Source organism: Coccidioides posadasii, chromosome 3 (genome assembly GCF_018416015.2).
Source record: "Coccidioides posadasii str. Silveira chromosome 3, complete sequence".
Classification (NCBI taxonomy): Eukaryota; Fungi; Ascomycota; class Eurotiomycetes; order Onygenales; family Onygenaceae; genus Coccidioides; species Coccidioides posadasii.
The window spans coordinates 1836155-1854051 of record NC_089409.1 but is presented as its reverse complement, the minus strand read 5'-3'; the positions used below and the strand labels follow the sequence as shown (position 1 = coordinate 1854051).

Sequence of the window (17897 nt, the reverse complement as noted above, 5' to 3'; positions counted from 1 at the left end):
GGAAAATTAGTCATTTCGGGGAATAGCCGGCTTGTCGCCGGGACGAGATGATCGCCGATTGATGTTTTCCGAGTTGACTTTTTCTTAGTTGCATTGTAAGCTATCAGAGTGACGTGAAGGAAATACTTAATCCAGTTATATTTCCACTTTGCTCAGGTGGTTACACGACTCCTCCCTGTACGACCCAACGTTTCCACCCACCCAACAAAAGTCTACATACATACATACACACATGCACACTACATAAATATACAAGACTTTGCAAGAATGTTTTGGAGACACATGGCTATACGCTGAGCCCAAAGTGGCGTAAAGTGTCGAGTTTCCGGCACCTAACTACATTAGGTAGAGGACTTACTCCACATAATATCATCACGGCAGATACGAACAGACAAAAGACAAGCGCCTTGAATCATATGTCAACAAGCACCGGGGAAAGGAGTAAAGAAAAGGGAAAGGAAAAGGCAAAGAAGTGCCGTCATAAAGCACCTGCAAAGGAAAGGAGGGATTTTTTTAGTGCCTGGAAATAAACAATGATAATGATGCTAAATGCAGACAGGCTGCCACCAGATCAAAACAAGAAAACAAAATAATCTCTCAAGACAACAACATGACGGAGGAATATAGAAAACGTAATCCTTACCAGATGCCGATGCAATTCAGGAAACACAAAAAGAGAGCGAGAGAAAAGAAGAGAGCGTCCGCATCATTTCCAAGGGAGAGGGTAAAGAGTAAGGGCGTGGTGAGAGTACAAATGACCGGCATCTGTCTGTCCCGCCATCGGCTTCTCATGGTCACCAAGGTCATTCGTGAGCTTGCTCCCTCAACGCGATACCCCTTTTTCTTCTCCTAGCTAGTGTCGGCAAAAAGAGTATCACTTCGTTATGATATAGAATTTACTGTTAAGCCGCCATCAAATTGGCCGGGTCGTCGAGAAGTGGACTGCCGGGCACCGCATCGAGAGCAACTTTATGAAGAGCCGGCTGGGCATGGCGCCCCATGACGCCACGCTTGCGTTTGTCCAGGGCTTCTTTGACCCAGGCAGCAACTTCTTCGTCCGCGGTGTCGAATTCCGCTGCTGAGAGTGGTCCTTTACCCTTTCTGTCGGTTGCATTGATTTCAGCAGCAGCTCCACCTTCTGTTCCGCCCAGCAAAGAAGCAGGTGGCGCCAACAAATCAGCGAGCCATGGATGTCGGAGGAGAGTGGCATATGTAGGTCGAAGGGAGGGAGTCTTGTTCAGACAACAGCGAACGAAGTCTTTGGCGTTGGATGAGAAGCCTTCATCTGGAAGCGTTGGTGGGTCTCCTTGGACAATTGCCTAGTTTGCTAATCAGTACAGTGGTGGAAAAATAAAATCAAAAATAAAAATAAAAATAAAAAAAAAATAAAATATCATATGACAAACTAAACACTTACATTTAGTTGACTGAATATGTTGTTATATGATTCAGGTGGGTAGGGGTATCGCCCTATGGCGCACTCAATAATCGACAACCCCAAACTCCAGATGTCGCTTTGCACACTGTACGTTCCGCCGTCGGGTCCAGCAGAAGGAACTCCGCCTGCGATCCGCTCTGGGGCCATGTAACTCTGGCATCCAATATTTGTTTTGGCAATGCTTGCAACCAAGTTTCCACTGACTCCAAAATCACATATTTTTATCTGACCTCGGGTATTGATGAGTATATTAGTCGGCTTAACGTCGCGATGTATGATGTTGTGTTCGTCTTTCAAAGATTTCAGTCCCATTATCGTCGAGAGGGCTATCTTTCTCAAGATATTCTCTGGAACGCCGTCGCCGTACAGCTTCTCCATGGAACCTCCATCCATGTATTCGACACAGATATACACGGCTCCCTCCTGGAAAAAAGCTCCATAGAAATCGATGATAAAGGGAGACACGCAGCGATGGAGGATATCCAATTCCATTATAATCGCGGTGAACTTGGACTTGTCCAGTTCAAGGCGAATTTCCTTCATTGCCATAACCACGTTAGATAGCTGGTCTGTCTCGCCATCCTCTGAATTTGGGGCGTTTTCGGCTTGATGGACACTATGCGGCGCCATAGAACCCCTCAGTCCAAGGCCAGGTCTTCGAAGGCGCGGTCGACAATGGCGAACTTTGTAAACAGTACCGTAATTGCCTTTGCCCAATTCATCCAGCGTCTCAACCTCATCCAACGAGATGCTGAAACTGTGGCCACCTGTGAAATCAATACCACCACCGTGGATAACAGCCTTGTCCTTGAATCTGATCGTGCCTGCCTTCGTATCGATGATCTCAGAGTATTTGTTGAATCCAGATTGTGCCTGGGCAAACTGAGCCTTTGAATGAGGCCCCGTTACCCCCTCCGGTAAACTGGTGGGGGCTCTGAGCGCCGGACGAGTGCCTCCAGCGTCGGAAAGTTTCATGCTTTGCTTAAAGCCACGCTTGGCCGCCAGACCTCCCAGCTTGGGGGTCATTGTTGGAGTGCGACCGACAGGAGAAGGCACGGAAGTCCAGCCTCCCGGTTGGGGTCGGCCGGTGGGCGACAATCCGGCGTTGGACAAGCCGCCCGGAAAGCGACCAGCCAGCGCAGGACCTCCACCCAAAACATTGGTATTAATGCCACCAACCAAGGCTCCCTTTGATGGTGTCCCAACAGAACTACTTCCTCCAGAAGAAAGAGAGGATGGAGTATTCTGTCCGGACCTTCCTCCTTGTCGCGAAAGAGAGAAAGCTTTCATCTTTGCCTGTATGTCCTGGCTCAGACCGCTCGATTGGCCGGCTGTAGGAACCGGGGGAGGTCTTCTGGCGGCATTGATATGTCCAAGAGGGGTGGAAGACGGAGTCATTGTTTGAGGAGATACGGTGCGGAGTGAAGGAGGCTGTGTGGTAGAGGGAAACATCGCATCGGTTTCATTGTGCTCCAGGGGACTCTCAGCGGGGCTCGAGAATGGGCTTTCGTCTTCTTGGCCATCGGTGAGATCAGAGTCGCGATCGCGACCCTCCATCGCTTGCTCGGTGGGTATTGTTCTCCGCGACGAATTTGCTTCCGCCTCCACGTGGTTGGACACTCCCCAAAAGCCTCTTTCGGATAGGAACCGAGGGAGACGGCGTCCTTCTGACTGTGCAGAACTATGGAGTGCGCATGAAACAGAGGGAGATTGAAACGGAGTTGGCACGTAACCAGGCAGCGTCACTCTTTTTAGTCCCCCTTCTTATTATCAGACTCGGTAGGGTGCTCGGGCACTCGTCTGAGGGAAGAATGGTGTAAGGACGGAATTTTTTACGGAAACTGAAGAGGCAAACGACACTCTACAACCGCCCAGCACGAAGCGATAAAAAGGGTTCTGTAATGGCAAGGATTTCGCAGAGGGGTTCTAAGACGCCCCACGTCGGTCCAAGAAGAGAAACGGCCTCTAGAACGGTGAAAGCTAAAAGAGAGAACAGGGGTCTGCAGGGACGAACTCTCACCGGCTGCGAAGGATAGAGAGGGATAGAGAGGAGGGAGAAGCGAGACGAGAGAGTTGGCGGGACGGGAGTGGAAGACTCGGAGAATCCGCATGCCTTTCCCTGGCGAAAACCGATGTTTGCGCTGAGCTGAGGCGATGACTGGGCGCGAGTCGTGGCTTGAGTCGCGGTGGACTTGCGCTGGTGGCGGCGGGAGCTTTCCTCCTCGACCAACTACAGGACAGGTCCAAGCCACAGTGTGCCGTGGTTCCTCCAATCAGAGGAGCCCGAGAGTCCCCGCTGCGATGGGGCGGCCAATCAGGGGTTGAGCATGCACTTTCCGCTCCCAACTCAATCCCGTTGCCTTGCTGCACGGGGAAAGAGCAGACTCTGCGGGTGGCGAACATGTGCTTTGTGTCGGAAGAAGGTGCGAGGGAGTTTGCGGTGCCTGGCGGGATGGCCTGCTCTTGCGGGAAGGAACAAAGTGCCGGCCTATTTCCGCGTGTACGAAGCTCGGAGTACAGGAGTACATAAAACTGTGAGTTACCTTACCGCGGCTTGGCCCTTAGGGGGCCAGTCAAGATGTCGGCTTGGACGCGGAGTACTTTGGGTCACAGTCGTCACGGCATGACGACGGGACGGGAGGCGTGTGGTGTGAGGCGTTGTACGGAATATGGATGAGCAGTAGGGAGTACTCCATATATGCGGGCTGGTACAAACGTAGTAGTGCTTGTTCGAAGTATACTGTATACTCCATATGATCGAAGGCATTTCCGTACTCCATACGGAGTACTCCGTACTCGCTGGAAGTGGATGAATTACGCCTTGATCCACAATGCCCGGAGGTTTTGGACGATCGCGAGAAGGCTGTACTCGGTACACCTCCCGCACTCCACGCCAACCAACCCTCGCTTACTCCGTACTGGAATCAAAACCCAGTCGACTCCACCTTCAATCCGCCCATCTCTTCACTCTCCTCCCCCCCCTTTTTTTTTTTTTTTTTTTTTTTTTTTTTCCGAACTGCTCATATTCTTTCCAGAGGATGGTTGATCACAGTCGCCGGCGTTCCGTGTCTCTTCGCGATTTCGTTTTCCTTTCTCTGTTATTTATCCACGATTTGTCTTTCTTTTCCCTCCCGCTTCTTATTTTTTCTCAATGAAGAAGCGGGGGGGAGCGAAGTGGCGTCGTCGCTCAGGCCGAGGTGGCAGCCGGCCAAGGTAGTCGTAACCTGTCACTGTTATTTCTTGTCTGTTGACAATTATCTCCCAAGGCTGCACTCACATACCCTTTTTAACCATGGACTGTCACTGTGGCGAGATAAATTCATACTGAAACATTGAGAAATACTTGGTACAATCTATTCAAATAGAAAACAAAGGCCAGAACGAATAACCATGACCAATACAAAAAACACTCTTCACAAATCTTTGCTGATGTCATGATTGTTTGTATCTACAGACTACGGAGTACAGAGTACAGAGTACATAACATAGCCCTACGGGTGCCTCAGTTACCGGAACGGGTTTATAAAAAATCCGTCACATGTGGACCTCCAGTGGATAAAAGAAGACAACAGACGATCCAAATTCCCCAAGCAGTCACCTTCAGGATTTAACTACTCCATCCTCCATACTCCGTACATAGTTAAAAGATTACTGCTGCAAATGGGCTCCGGTCATGACATCTGGTCACCTTCGAAAATGCTGGCCATTTGAAATTAGGTTCAACGGGCCGAGAATCTAAGCTTGGTACGCATGATTCAGCCAGCAGATGGATCTGGAGAAATCGAGTCAGTCTCCTCCGTATATTAGCTACCATTATTCCAGGTCCCGTGATGCTGAACGAAGATGCCCTATAATTGCAAAAGACGTTTGAGCAGGCCCGCCCCATACGTCTAAAGCCCCCACACCGACAGGGCCGCAAACAAAAGCAATATAGTTGTCTACCAGTGTTGATTCACTGCATCCATTCACCTTGGATCCTGGCTTCTTCCCGCTTTCGGTCATATATTTTCTTCCTGGCCCGATGATCCAGAAGCTTTTCTGGACCTGCGCCACTTCTATCCTTTTCCAAATGCCCTAGGCGGCCGTCAGACTCCGGAGTTCGCTAGACGCCCGACGCTTTCATCGCTGCGCGGCCAATGTTATTCCGAAGCGAGGCCATAGTGTAGGTAACAAGACCGATGCAGGTAGCATGGCGGGGAAGAATATGATCTAGAACATCTAATTTTCTCACGTTGGGAGCCAACAAAGCTGTTTCCTTATTAAACTAGATCAAAGAAAATCTTTACCTTCAGGTCCTCGAGTCATGAGCAGCAGCGAAGCAGAGAGACAAACCTACATGTCTTACATTACAAATTATTATATTAAGGAGGCTTTTCAAATACATACATATACTCCAATTCTGTTCTCCCTTTTCCCACACCTGCTCACGCCAAAACAATATCCAGAAGCATTTCATTCGTGGCGTTGAGACACATGCCATGCAGCTTTTTGCTTTTATGCCGGTGGAGCTGCTGAAAACATATTCTCGGATTTTTGGAAGCCATTTCGAGGTATCCTTGCAGTAGATCTCTGCCTGAACGGGCCATTCCTTAGCGCCTTCCACCGCGGCGGTACGAATGATGTACAGTATTTGGGCCCCAGGATGGACTGGTGGCGGTGGATGTGGGTTGAGCAGGTGGGGCAAAAGCAGTGCACGGGTTTTTCCTAGAGCTTATGGGTTAGCTTTGGGAAGGCTTGAGGAGCACCTACGCGTTATAATGGGAGATGAGGTGTTGAGAGCGTTGAGAGCCTTGTTGCGCACCACAATCGCCCTGATATTTGTCCTTGCTGAATTTCCCTTTTCGAAATTGGAGTTCTCCTCCGGCATCACTTGGTTGAGGGTGAATTTGCCGCCGTTGATCTCTTTGCAGGCATCACAATGACTATGAATTGGATCCATCGGTGAGTATATCTATAGTTTGGGGGGGGAGGGTTTGAGACAAATCATAATGTAAAATGGGTTGGTAAGCCACCAGAGAATGTGTGGTGTGTCCTGATCGCGTACCTTCACAGTCCATTCGATCTGGCCACAGTGGCACTGCCCACGGACGGTAGACATTGTTGCGCTGAACAGTGAGCTGTCGAACTCATGGTTTGGTGGCGCAAAGGCAACCTGATTGACTTTTTGACTCTAATTGAGGAGACGAGGCTCCTGAATAACAAACAGCCCTTTGCAGTCTCCACAGCTGACTTTTAACTGATGAAACTATGCAAATTCTTCTTCTCTCGGCCGTTCTTTCAACTTCAATTTGGCCGGAAAATAGCAAAGATTGTTTGTGCATACGCCTGCAGAAATCCATTTCAAGCAAACCAGCTCCGCGCTGAGCCTATATATGTACGGGGTAACGAGCTATGATGTCTGGCCAAGCAGGTTCTCTGAGAATCCTTGGAACTCCAGAGTTTGGCATCCAATCTCTCAGTCTTGACAGTCACATTTCCTCACAGTGCAATGGCCAGCCTGTTTGAATAGTGTGTTGTTGCTTGAGACCAGCAGGATGGATGCGGAGACTTGAGCATAGATATGAAGATATGCCTAGGAACAACTGTACTCCAGAATTGTGTTCATTTCACTCAAAGTCGCAGATTGAGTGCCGTCTCGCAATTTGTGGCTTAACATACAGCATGATGACTGCGTCTACCAACATCGACACTGCGATAAGAACCTGCATCTGCCAGAATGTTCCTGTTGACAAATTATTCAGTGCGCCAGACAACAGGTTACCCAATAGGATCCCCAACGCGGTCGCTACCCACGCCATTCCCATCCACGTCCCCACAACATTTTTATCCGGTCACACCTGGGGAATAACAGCAGGCACCAGCACCGCCAGTGGGACGATAAAAGTTCCCAGCAATACAGTTCAAATAACAAGCAATGTCATGTTTGTTATCCCCAACCATCCAAATAACAAAACAGCAGACACAGAGATAAACACAAGTAGCGCCTCAGGCACCCTGAATTTTCAAATTATCAGTACAGCCAGAACAAGCCCAAGCACGATCGATGAATTGATGATAATGAGCTAATGAAAGGCGAGCTCGCTGGAGGTCCCCAACCTGAGCTACACGTAGGTGGGTATGGGGATAAACAGAACCCATGACGCAATCCACATGAAAAATAACACCAGACCAAATGTTACGAAGGCTAACTCCTTTAATGTCAGGAAGCTGAATAACGCCAGGATCTTTGGATTATCTTTCCACACTGCTGCCGCAGCCTCTTTTGTGTGCGGGAGCATGATTCCCAACGCTACAAAGCACTTAAACAGTGAGAAACCCAAGGATGCGGGGAACCATGGAAAGCCCGCTGGGAAGCAGTTGAATAAAAACAATTGGGTAGATAATCTTGCCTATCACTGTCCCTATTGTGACAAAATAAATTGCCAGTGTGCGGTTCCTTGAGAAGTAGGATGCGATGAGGGCGATGTCAAGGGAATAGAGAATTGCAACATTCAGGGGCCAATGCAGAACGGGCTTGCGTCTGCAGGACCTGGTAGAACTCTGTGCAGAGGCTAGGCATCATCACACCAAAGACACTGGAGGACGTGTCAGGCAGTAAAGGTTCACAAATGTAAGCCTCCAAGCTGGTTAACTACGCACTCCGTAGTACTCTGTAATCTAGTTGACTCCCCTGTACTCCGTAAAGAGTAAAGCTTAGGTGAATTAATCGGGTGTTGGCTCGACTAGCTGCGAAGGGAGAGGAATCGTCCCTCGCTGCCCCCGGAGTCGAAACAGCAAGTCTCCAGTGCCTAATCCAGGTCTAGTGCGAAAAGGGGCTTTAAAAGGAATCCAAATCTTCTGATGACTTTTTAACGTCTACGCGAACAAGCGGTTCCTTCCTACCGTTTTCAAAGGAGGTCGTCACGGGTTCCTCATCACGTGATCAGAATTCTGCGCCAAGCCACGATGTGTGGAGTACTGAGCTCGATACGGCTAGTCTGTGGCTCGCATATCGCCCCACTTCGCGTGCAGGTGGCGGTGGATCTCTCGGATTTACAATTCTCCGGAAAGGCACAGGGTCCCGCGACGCCCTCTGGTTGGCCCAAAGGCCGTTCCACTGAGCTGGTTTCACGGAGCTCTTCTTGCGCCACACGACGCGCTGGCGTCACCAACCACCACACGTCCGAGTACTCGCAGGGCACGCAATCGCACCGAGAGAAGAAAAGTGAAACAACTTACCCTGGCCAGCAACAGTCTACCGAGATACTCCGTACAAAGCAGGCAAATCACTTTGCCGGGCTGGGAATCGCACCATATCAAAGGTAAATTCGCAGGTCCCTTGCTTAGAAGTTAGTTACACCTGATGCAATGTGTGTGCCGTTATCATATCGCTCGACGGTGGCCAATTTGGGAGTCAAAATGGAGTAAATAGCTAAATGATATCATCCCCTCAGCTTTTTTTGGGGACCTCGCGCTGTAATTGTGAAGTTTTATTGGCTGCTGTCGGAAGCATGCTCTCGCTTCCACGGGAGCAGGTGCTGATACGGAGCTCGTCTTTCAAGAAGTTGAAGCTTTCATGCTTGTCCTACCTCCCCATATCAAATTCCATGGCCTAAAAATGCCACACAATTAATTTTACTGTATCAGCATTTAGTGATTTGCACTTCTTGGCAGTCGCAATATCACCGCGATAACGGTCGAGACCAATCAAGCCCGCGGGGCGCTCCGCCTCCAAAAATCCTGATTCTCCGCCCAGTGGAAAACGTTATCTAAACGAGACGTGTTTCCTCACGTTTAAATATATCCATAGACACATATTCAACGGCTTACCTCTCGATCAGGAAAATACTGGGAGTTTGGTCTTTCGACCTTTCTAGCCTTCACTCTTCTTGCCGATACGTACTCGGTCCATACAATCCATATTATATTGCATGCTCGATGCCTTTTTTCACCTCGCCGAGGTCATTTCGAAATGCAAACATCGACTCGTCGCCCCAGGCCTCATTGGTAAATATCAATGGAACTCTTTTCACGGCCTTGGCTCAAAATAGCCAACCTGTCTTCCACAATGGAGCAGCAGCACTGCCTCACGCATCGCACCCATCGCTGCCGTATCTCGCCCTCCTCGTCTTCGAGGCGGTCCTGGAAGTCGTCTGCGTGAGTTTACCGGGCTATATCGTGGCGCGAATGGGAATGTTCGATGCGAACGCACAGAAATTCGTCGCCAATCTGAATGTCATGCTATTCACACCATGCCTTAGTACGTAGATCTCTCGCTGACAGTGCGAATCCGCCTGTCTTGGTTGCAAAAACGAGAAGGAGAAAGCTGACAGACTTGCATCTTTGGTCTAGTTTTCACAAAGCTCGCGTCCCAGCTAACGGCGGGGAAACTCGCTGATTTGGCGATAATACCTTTAATCTTCATAACCCAGACTGCAGTGTCATGGATAAGCTCGAAGTTGATCTCACGAGTATTCCGCTTCAGAAAGCGACAGTCGAATTTCGTAACGGCTATGGGGGTGAGTGGTCATTCTGATGTTCTGTCTGCAGGCTATTTTTTCTGATGGGACTCCCATAGGTGTTTGGCAACTCAAACTCTCTACCGATCTCCCTGATCATGTCTCTCTCTAAGACAATAAAAGGACTCCATTGGGACAGAATACCCAATGATAATGATAGTGAAGTTGCTGCCCGTGGTATCCTTTACCTACTTATCTTCCAGCAACTGGGCCAGCTTCTCCGATGGAGCTGGGGGTATCGCGTCCTCTTAGCACCAAAGGAACAATATTATCGAGATGAAGAAGAGAGAGCCAACTCTCGCATTGGGACCGTACAGGAGAGATACTTCGATCTTCCCGAAGAAGACAGCGATCCAACACTGCTCGGGGATTCTAGCTCGGAGGAGCCGCAGTTCACATCAGGTGACCAGACGCCCGTTCTGGAAGCGGATCGCTCGTGCGCGAAGCTCCCGAACAGCGATGAGAACGCCGTCGACGGAACCACGGCGCCGTTGCCGCTCGCCATGCCTCTTCCTCATGAACAATCTCGAGACTCGCCCGGGCGTCTTGCTTTTTTCCCCAATGTCGAACCCCGAGAGGATGCGTCTTGGTTGGCAGCGGCCAAAATGAGGCTCCGAGTCTGCCGACGAGCAGTAATCTCAACTGTCCATCGCTTCAACGACTTCGTGAAATTGCAAGCAAACCGGGCCTTCAACGCTATCCCACTCCGGATACAAAAGGCGTGCACCTGGACTGCCCACAAGATGTACCGCTTCCTCCACGGCGTGTGGGAGTTCATGAATCCACCTCTCTGGGCCATGCTAGCCGCAATAATCGTCGCCTCCATCCCTTCCCTGCAACGCACCCTCTTCACGAAGGGCACATTCGTCCACAACTCTTTCACAAGCGCTATCACTCAAAGCGGCGGCGTTGCCGTCCCACTCATCCTTGTCGTCCTTGGTGCCAATCTCGAACGCAACACGCTCCCCGAAGAGGCTTACGATGACCACGAAGACCCGCGCGTGGAACGGAAGCTCATCATCGCATCGCTAATGGCGAGAATGTTTCTTCCCGTGCTCATCATGGGCCCTATTCTGGCTCTCACGGCCAAATACGTGCCCGTGAGCATATTGGACGACCCGATATTTGTGATTGTCTGCTTCTTGCTCACGGGAGCGCCCTCGGCGTTGCAGCTAGCTCAGATCTGTCAGATTAATAATGTGTATATGGGTGCAATGTCGAAGTTGTTGTTTCAGAGCTATGTTGTCTGGTGAGTAGTGCTTAAAGGCTTCTTGGTGATTTGGTATGGCATCGATTTGTAGACTGACGTGTAGCTATTCAGGATATTGCCTTCAACGCTTGTCCTGGTGATGAGTGCCCTGGAGGTTGTGGAGTGGGCGACAACCAGCTGACCGAGCCAGCAAAGTCTGTCGAACGAGCGCATTAGTTACATTGGGATCCAGGGACTCCTTGTTAGGCTCGTGGGTCGTGTCGAAATTCCTCATCTTAAATTGATGTGTCCCATCGGATAGGGAGGAAAAGCGGTAAAGTGGGTTTATGAGAAATGGATTATGACTTAGGTATTCAGCTTTGTGATGACGACACATTGAAGTTTGGCGTTGTGGTGCACCTTGGTTGCTTGGCAGCACTTTTCTGCATTTGACTATATACTTTTTGCTGTGTTCTGTTAGCCGGTACTCCGTGCCTTTGATGTATGGCCATGAAGTGGGATTTGAGATCGAATAGAATTGGTGTGAAATCCGTCCAGCGGGAGATGACTATCTAACATTTTTGTTGGGCCGTACTCCGTATAAGAATCGTTGAAATCACGATACACCATTCCCATTTATCCTCGCAGAATTCTCCGGAGTGATCGACCAATGCACTACTCTCCATTCACATTACCTCTTCCTCTTCTCATGTTCAATTTTCTAACAGTCGCCTCCGTCGCGTCACCGACCCACTTCTCATACTCGCCATCGCCTTGCTCTACCTTCTTTCCAACCACACCTTTCAATACCTCGCCAATAAATCCCACAAAATTCCATCTCCTCAACGCATTCTCCCACGCCCAAGCACGTCGCTTCCTCTCTTCCCCCTCCAGCGCCTCCACATCCCCAATCTCCGCAGCGCGGATGCGTAAATCCTTAACCACCGCCATCAAATTAAACCGTATCTCACCCTCCGGATAGCGCGCAATCCGCCGCTGAAGGACCCCGATCACTTTCTCGGGAAAATCTGAAGAGTCGCATGGTCCATGACTGATGGGGAACGGCTGTAGTCCGTCTAGTTCGTAGAGAACGCCGTTGAATGGCGTGTATGCGATGAAGTGGTACAATTCGCTTTCTTCTTCAGGAACAGGGGGTCGCGAGGTTTCGTCGACGAATGGCGATGCCCTCGCGAATGTGTTGTGCGCGTTGCGAATTTCGGCGGAGTTACTTAGAGCTTCGCCACGAAGGTCCGGTGGGAAGCCGGTCGTGAACTCCTTGAAGTCGCGGAGGCTAGGGCCAATGTCTATCCCCGGAGCTGTCGGGTCGGAAAGCGAGGGGTTATCTTGGTTTAGGATCACGGAGAGAATGGCTTGGGTTCCGCAGGCGTTTTGTATGGTTTGGGCAGCGAAGAAGAGGCCGTTTTCTGTGGCGGAGGGGTCATAGGTGCCGTCTTGTGGGGAGTCGGAGCTGCGTGTTTGCCCACTTATCCACTTAAAGAGGAATATGACACCGTATACCGGACTGGATGCGTGAGGTGCAAACGGTTAGGATTAGAACGGACAGTGGAATAGTCATCAGTAACTCAACGAACGGCCAATTTCGCTTCTACTTACCTCAAGGACCGTATAGTATTCGCATCAAGAGATATGAGCTCTTCGAATTGCACATTTTTCACACCGAGATCTTCGATCAATGAGGTGAATACTCCCTGGGCGGCAGACGAAAGACTCAGCGATTATATCTCCTTTCAGGCACTTGACTGAAGGGTTCTCCATTGAGAGAGAGATATCCATATCGCAAATCAAACAGTAAAGACAAAACATACCTCATCAGATTCGATTGTGCTCCATCCTCCAGCGTCTTCTGCCATCTTTCAAGCCGGCCGTGGTGGCACGCAAGCGCAAACCCAGAAAAGCTAGGATTGGGATTTGACAAACCCGTACGATGCTTATTGTCGACAAGAGATAAATGTATTTTAGTAGGTTATAATATAAATATGAACCGCGTGAAAGTATACGCTCAAATCTTCGAATGGATTGATAAACCATTGGCGCGTGCCTTTGGATAGCTCGCCGTTTGAGGCAATGATGTCAAACAAGGCAAACGGTGCAAACAGCATGCAAAGCCGGGGTTCGGCATTTCAATACTGCGAAACCGCTTGTTTGTTTGGAATGCAAACTGGCGAGGGGGCTGTGCACACCGCTCAAAGAGAAGGCCGGCCTCACCTACTCCGTACTGAAGTTAGGTATTCATGCTTTGCTTCTCACATTGATCTCTCACTCATTTGTACAGCCACTACATTCCACGGAGTTATTGAAGTTAAGTATAAATAGCCTTGCACCAGTCTTTGTGTGTTCATGTCAAACTAAGGAGAGGAGGCAAAGAGATCCTGAAAGAAAATATCCAGACGTAAAAAGCAATACCTATCATCACTCAAATCCCACAAGAGAATTGTCATAAAATACAATCTCTTAAATCGCTGAAAGGGCATACGAAGTATGCAGTGTAGAATGCAAAAAGAGGCCGGAATGGCCTGGCATCGTGTACATAGATTGATGGCCCTAGATAAAAAGAAAAGGAAAGGAAAAGAAAGAGCAATAAAGTAATAAATATTAACAGTATTTGAAAATCATAATGATATCTCGGGCGACTTAGAATAACCTAGTCGCCATCCAAAATCCCTAAATATATGCGGACAAAACTCCGGCAGGTACCCTCCATCAGTTTTATCCGTAAACAAGTCTCATATATGTAGTATTCAAAACAGGCAATGAAAAAGGTCGTCTCTCTCTGAGCTTCCAAGCGGAAAACATGGAACAGCGTAAAGTTCTGAGTAATAGTGGGGAACAATTCAAGGTGTGGCGCGCGGCGATGTCGGGAAGGCAATTCATATGGGAAGGTTCCTTGGCTTCGCAGTCGAGCCACGGTATGAGGGTGTGTTTGAGTGCCTGGGAAAGCAAAAAGATTCGTCTCAGCTAGACAAGTCAATCAATCGGAGGGCGGACAATGGGGGCAAAAAAGAGGTGGCGGACGGGAAAAGTATATCCTGGGGATGGTGGAGTGTGACAGGGAGAGGGGTGATGTGAAGTTACATTTTCGTGCGCTGTGATTCAGTGGATTATGGGTTGAAAGAGTGGATGTAAAGCATCAGGTCCAACAAAGCTCCGGAGCGACCAACCCTCCTGTCACATCTAATGGGGCTGAATGGCCATAGTCGATCCCTAAAGGCGTCCCCGGGTGGATAAGATTTCCCAAATACGCCGGATTAAAGACAGCAGGATGCTGTTCGTGTGGGTGGTGTTTATATTCTGCTGTGCGGTCGTCTATCGATTCTGGAGGCAAACTGGGTGAGGCTGTGAAAGCCTGGGAGTGACGACGCGAATCAATAATTGTTGGCATTTGGTACGGCGAGCCCACAATTGCAGGCGAGAGAGGCGAGTGGAGAGGCGAGGTGGTATATGTCGGGTAATGCGAGGCAGTGGTAGGAGTAGGCGGCAGATGGGGAGTCGGTAGCGACTGATAGGGACTGTGTGAGCCAGAAGAGTATGCATCCAACGAGGCTCTGGGTGACCACTGGAGGCGGCTTCGATATTCAGCAACTATTTCTCCAGGTAGCTCCATTAAGCTTAGAGCGAGAGGAACTTCGGGAGCAAACGGGTTTGTGGCTCTCCGATGGTATAGTATCTTTCGAATGTCCTCAATCGGAGTGACCGACATGGATCCAAGATATGATCCACCAAATTCCGGGAATATGGGTTCGAGGGCCAACGCAAGCCCAAAAAATTGAGATAGAACAGCAAGGGCACCGAGGTCAGTATCGCCGCCCCGAAGCATGGTTGGAGGTAGCCAAAATAGCCACGTTCTCAATGGTTGAAGTCTCTCAAATGCCTTCTCTGGTGATTGCACGGGAAGATCCTCCCGCAACCGATGAGCAAAACTCAGAAGATCTGTAATCCTTCGGTAATGCTCTTGATTGTGAGAGACGCGCTGGTGGATATTCTGCAAAGATGCGAGAATACGGTCAAATCTCATAATATCTTCATTATGAAACTGGGCCATGCCACCTGGATAAGTGGGTGTCAACGGCGACCGCGCACTGCGGAAAGCTCTCTGGCTATCCATAAATCTGGCTAATTCTGATTCATCTTTCCACCACGTCTCCATCGAATTAAGAACCTATAGATCCATTAACAAGCGCGTCCGACTTTTCGTAAAGCGCAGACTACTTACCGTGGAAACACCTTGCTGTAGCGAGGCCCAACTTCTCCTGTTTAACTATCAGTAAAGGATGGCCTCCACACTCTGCAGCAGTTGCGGACAATTGTTACCATTCAGTTGCTTGCCAAGAGAGCAACAGAGAAGCTGCCAGGATGGCATCGGAATTCCCACGAGAGAAGCTACCGATCGCTTCATGGAGGCCTTTTAAAGCCACGCCACGGTGATGATATGCGAGATGCTCGGTGTCCTGATTTTGGGTCATCCAAGCAAGATGAGACGCGGACAAGGCCAGAATGGCACTCATCACGAAATCACTAGATAAAGCGATGGCCAGAAATCTATTTCAAATGGTGAGTAATCGATGGCCATTGCGAAAACAAAGGACGTGTTAAGAACCTACATCGGCATCTTCTGAGCCCAGACAGTGCAACTGCTGTATCCCCTACGGTGTAGGTCAATTGATAGCCCGGAAATATGATGGATGAGTCGTAAATCTGTCTTTGAAAATCGATACCAGTAAGTTCTGGAACTTGGCTGTAGCTCTGGGAACGGGGGATTGCCCGTCCGCTGCCAGGTGTCGATTTCCATCTCGATCTCAGGGGACATGAGCAAATCCGGACATCTTGTGCTGGCTGCTTGCTCTTGAGCTATGAACACATCCATATAATCACAGCGACAGTTGTGCTTTGTGCAATTACGACTATTTGGCCGTGTCAGCACTCTCATTCCTGGCTTGTTCTTTCCAACGACTGTTCGTCATGTTCCATGCAAACGGGAGAACTTACCATTGGGGCATTGTCTCATCGCATCTGATATGTCTCCTCTTGCAAGTCTTGCAGCCCTTTCTTGACTTCGTGTGGCTCTTACGGGGAGGTCCACCGCCAGGTCCAGCCATCTTTTCCAATCTAAGGAAAAACGCTCGACGTTGAATGTAGCACTATTTCAGCAAAGACAGACGGATGATCTGCCCTTAGTGGCAAACGGAATATGACGGAGATCTCCTTTGACCAAAGGGAAGAAAAGGTCGGGTATATATACGAGGGAGGAATAAAAATAGAAAAACCCTCCTGAATTTTAAGTACGAGGTGCTTCCGAATTTGAGTGACGAGAAGGAAAGTCACGATGAGAAGTCAAATGTAGGAAAGATGAAGGAACGTGATAGGATATATAAATTTGGATTGGCGTGACAACACGAACACCTTGGGAGGACCCGAGCGGAAGCTATGGGAACAAGGATCTTGATATCCGTTGAACAGGAGCCAAGATGCAAAGATCAGATGCAAGCGGCAGATGCAGGGCGAAGATGAATCAATAAACAAGCCTTGAGTGGGGTCTACAGGGGGAGGAGGGACGAGGAGGAAGTGCGTGAGAATTTGGCCGGAGAGGCAGAAAATGAGAAGTGTGAGGGGGTGCGTGAGACCGTCGATTTTAATCAAACAGAGGACATCCGATTGGTATCAATCACCTCAAACGACAAGATCCAAGGTGACAGGGCGGGATGGTCTGTGGTTCTGAAAAAGAAGGGAAGAATAATTTTAGCACCGACGACACCTGGGCCAGGGATCGGGGGCCACGCGAGCGAAAGAGGAATTAAATAATATCAGAATGGACTCATCTGTTCCGTTTTCTGAGTGGTCAGGTGCTCCCATTGGGCTTTAAACGTGTTTTATTATCAGCGTCGACCTGCGAGCAGCCTGACCGCAACAGGAGCTATTATCTCCAATCGGTGTCTTGGTAGCGACCAGCGAGACGGCCGGAATCCATCATGGTTCATACCCTGGTTCTTCAGCTCCCATGGGCATCAAATTTGCGTCTCCACCATCCCCCAGGATATCCAAGGCACCGGTGAAGGGCCGAAGAGATTGGATATCCGGCTGGCCTCTGACTTTAGATTGGTGGGCCATGCTTCAATGAGTTTAACTCCCACTTTTGGCGTGGTGACAAAAGGAAAGGTTCCCTGTAACTTCACAGCATGGCGGTAAGCCATCGCCAATGGGCCGGTGTGGGTGTGTGGGTGTGGGTGTGTGCCCGGAGTAAAGCGACCGGAATAAGGCAGGCTTTCGGTACTGTAACGCTGTAATGAAGTGTTCTAGGGCTGCTGCACGGGATTGTGGGGAAGCGACACCCGTTGGGAGTATCAGAATGCCGCCACGAGGCTGTCTTTTCCATTGCATTACAGGCGCAGACAGAAATCTGATTACTCAGTACAGAGTTACGTGAGATACGCACATACATGCCTTGTTACGGAATACGTACGGAAGACACACATTCTGGAGGACGGACTCGGTAACGACGGAGTACCAGTCCACATGTTGCTTCTTCTGCCGTGGGGGGAACGCCGCGATGCACACAATACTCAAGATGGACTGGAACGGGCCCCAACTTCGACAACCAACGTGCATGGTCCAGTCACACAAGTCTCATGTTATGAACGATTGCCCGTGTTCGACTATTCTCCTTTGGACTCGAGTCTGCTTTCGATTTGATGACTGGATTTGGTGGAGGGAACCGCGTCTGCCCATCCATGCTCAAACCGCATTGTGCATACATACA

The 17897-nt window shown here is 49.6% G+C and overlaps 4 protein-coding genes across 4 annotated transcripts; 1 reads left to right on the top strand and 3 right to left on the bottom strand.

The window, feature by feature from the left end:
- Positions 1–288: 288 nt before the first annotated feature.
- On the bottom strand, positions 289–3566 carry D8B26_005567 (uncharacterized protein). Its single transcript, XM_003068980.2, has 2 exons — positions 1418–3566; positions 289–1319 (listed from the first exon to the last, which is right to left on the bottom strand). The coding sequence occupies exons 1-2, from the start codon at positions 2993–2995 to the stop codon at positions 903–905; spliced, it is 1995 nt and encodes a 664-aa protein (XP_003069026.1). The 5' UTR covers positions 2996–3566; the 3' UTR covers positions 289–902.
- A 5681-nt stretch (positions 3567–9247) lies between these two features.
- D8B26_005566 (uncharacterized protein) lies at positions 9248–12648 on the top strand. The gene is made up of 4 exons (XM_003068981.2): positions 9248–9677; positions 9770–9936; positions 9996–11185; positions 11258–12648. Exons 1-4 carry the CDS (start codon positions 9356–9358, stop codon positions 11325–11327), a joined length of 1749 nt encoding a protein of 582 aa, XP_003069027.1. The 5' UTR covers positions 9248–9355; the 3' UTR covers positions 11328–12648.
- Positions 11801–13085, bottom strand: D8B26_005565 (uncharacterized protein; the record flags this gene model as incomplete). Its single annotated transcript, XM_003068982.2, has 3 exons — positions 12952–13085; positions 12740–12834; positions 11801–12647 (listed from the first exon to the last, which is right to left on the bottom strand). Exons 1-3 carry the CDS (start codon positions 12994–12996, stop codon positions 11801–11803), a joined length of 987 nt encoding a protein of 328 aa, XP_003069028.1. The 5' UTR covers positions 12997–13085.
- Positions 13086–13772: 687 nt separating this feature from the next.
- On the bottom strand, positions 13773–17188 carry D8B26_005564 (uncharacterized protein). Its single transcript, XM_003068983.2, has 5 exons — positions 16130–17188; positions 15745–16044; positions 15455–15682; positions 15357–15393; positions 13773–15302 (listed from the first exon to the last, which is right to left on the bottom strand). Exons 1-5 carry the CDS (start codon positions 16237–16239, stop codon positions 14274–14276), a joined length of 1704 nt encoding a protein of 567 aa, XP_003069029.2. The 5' UTR covers positions 16240–17188; the 3' UTR covers positions 13773–14273.
- Between the last annotated feature and the right edge of the window lie 709 nt (positions 17189–17897).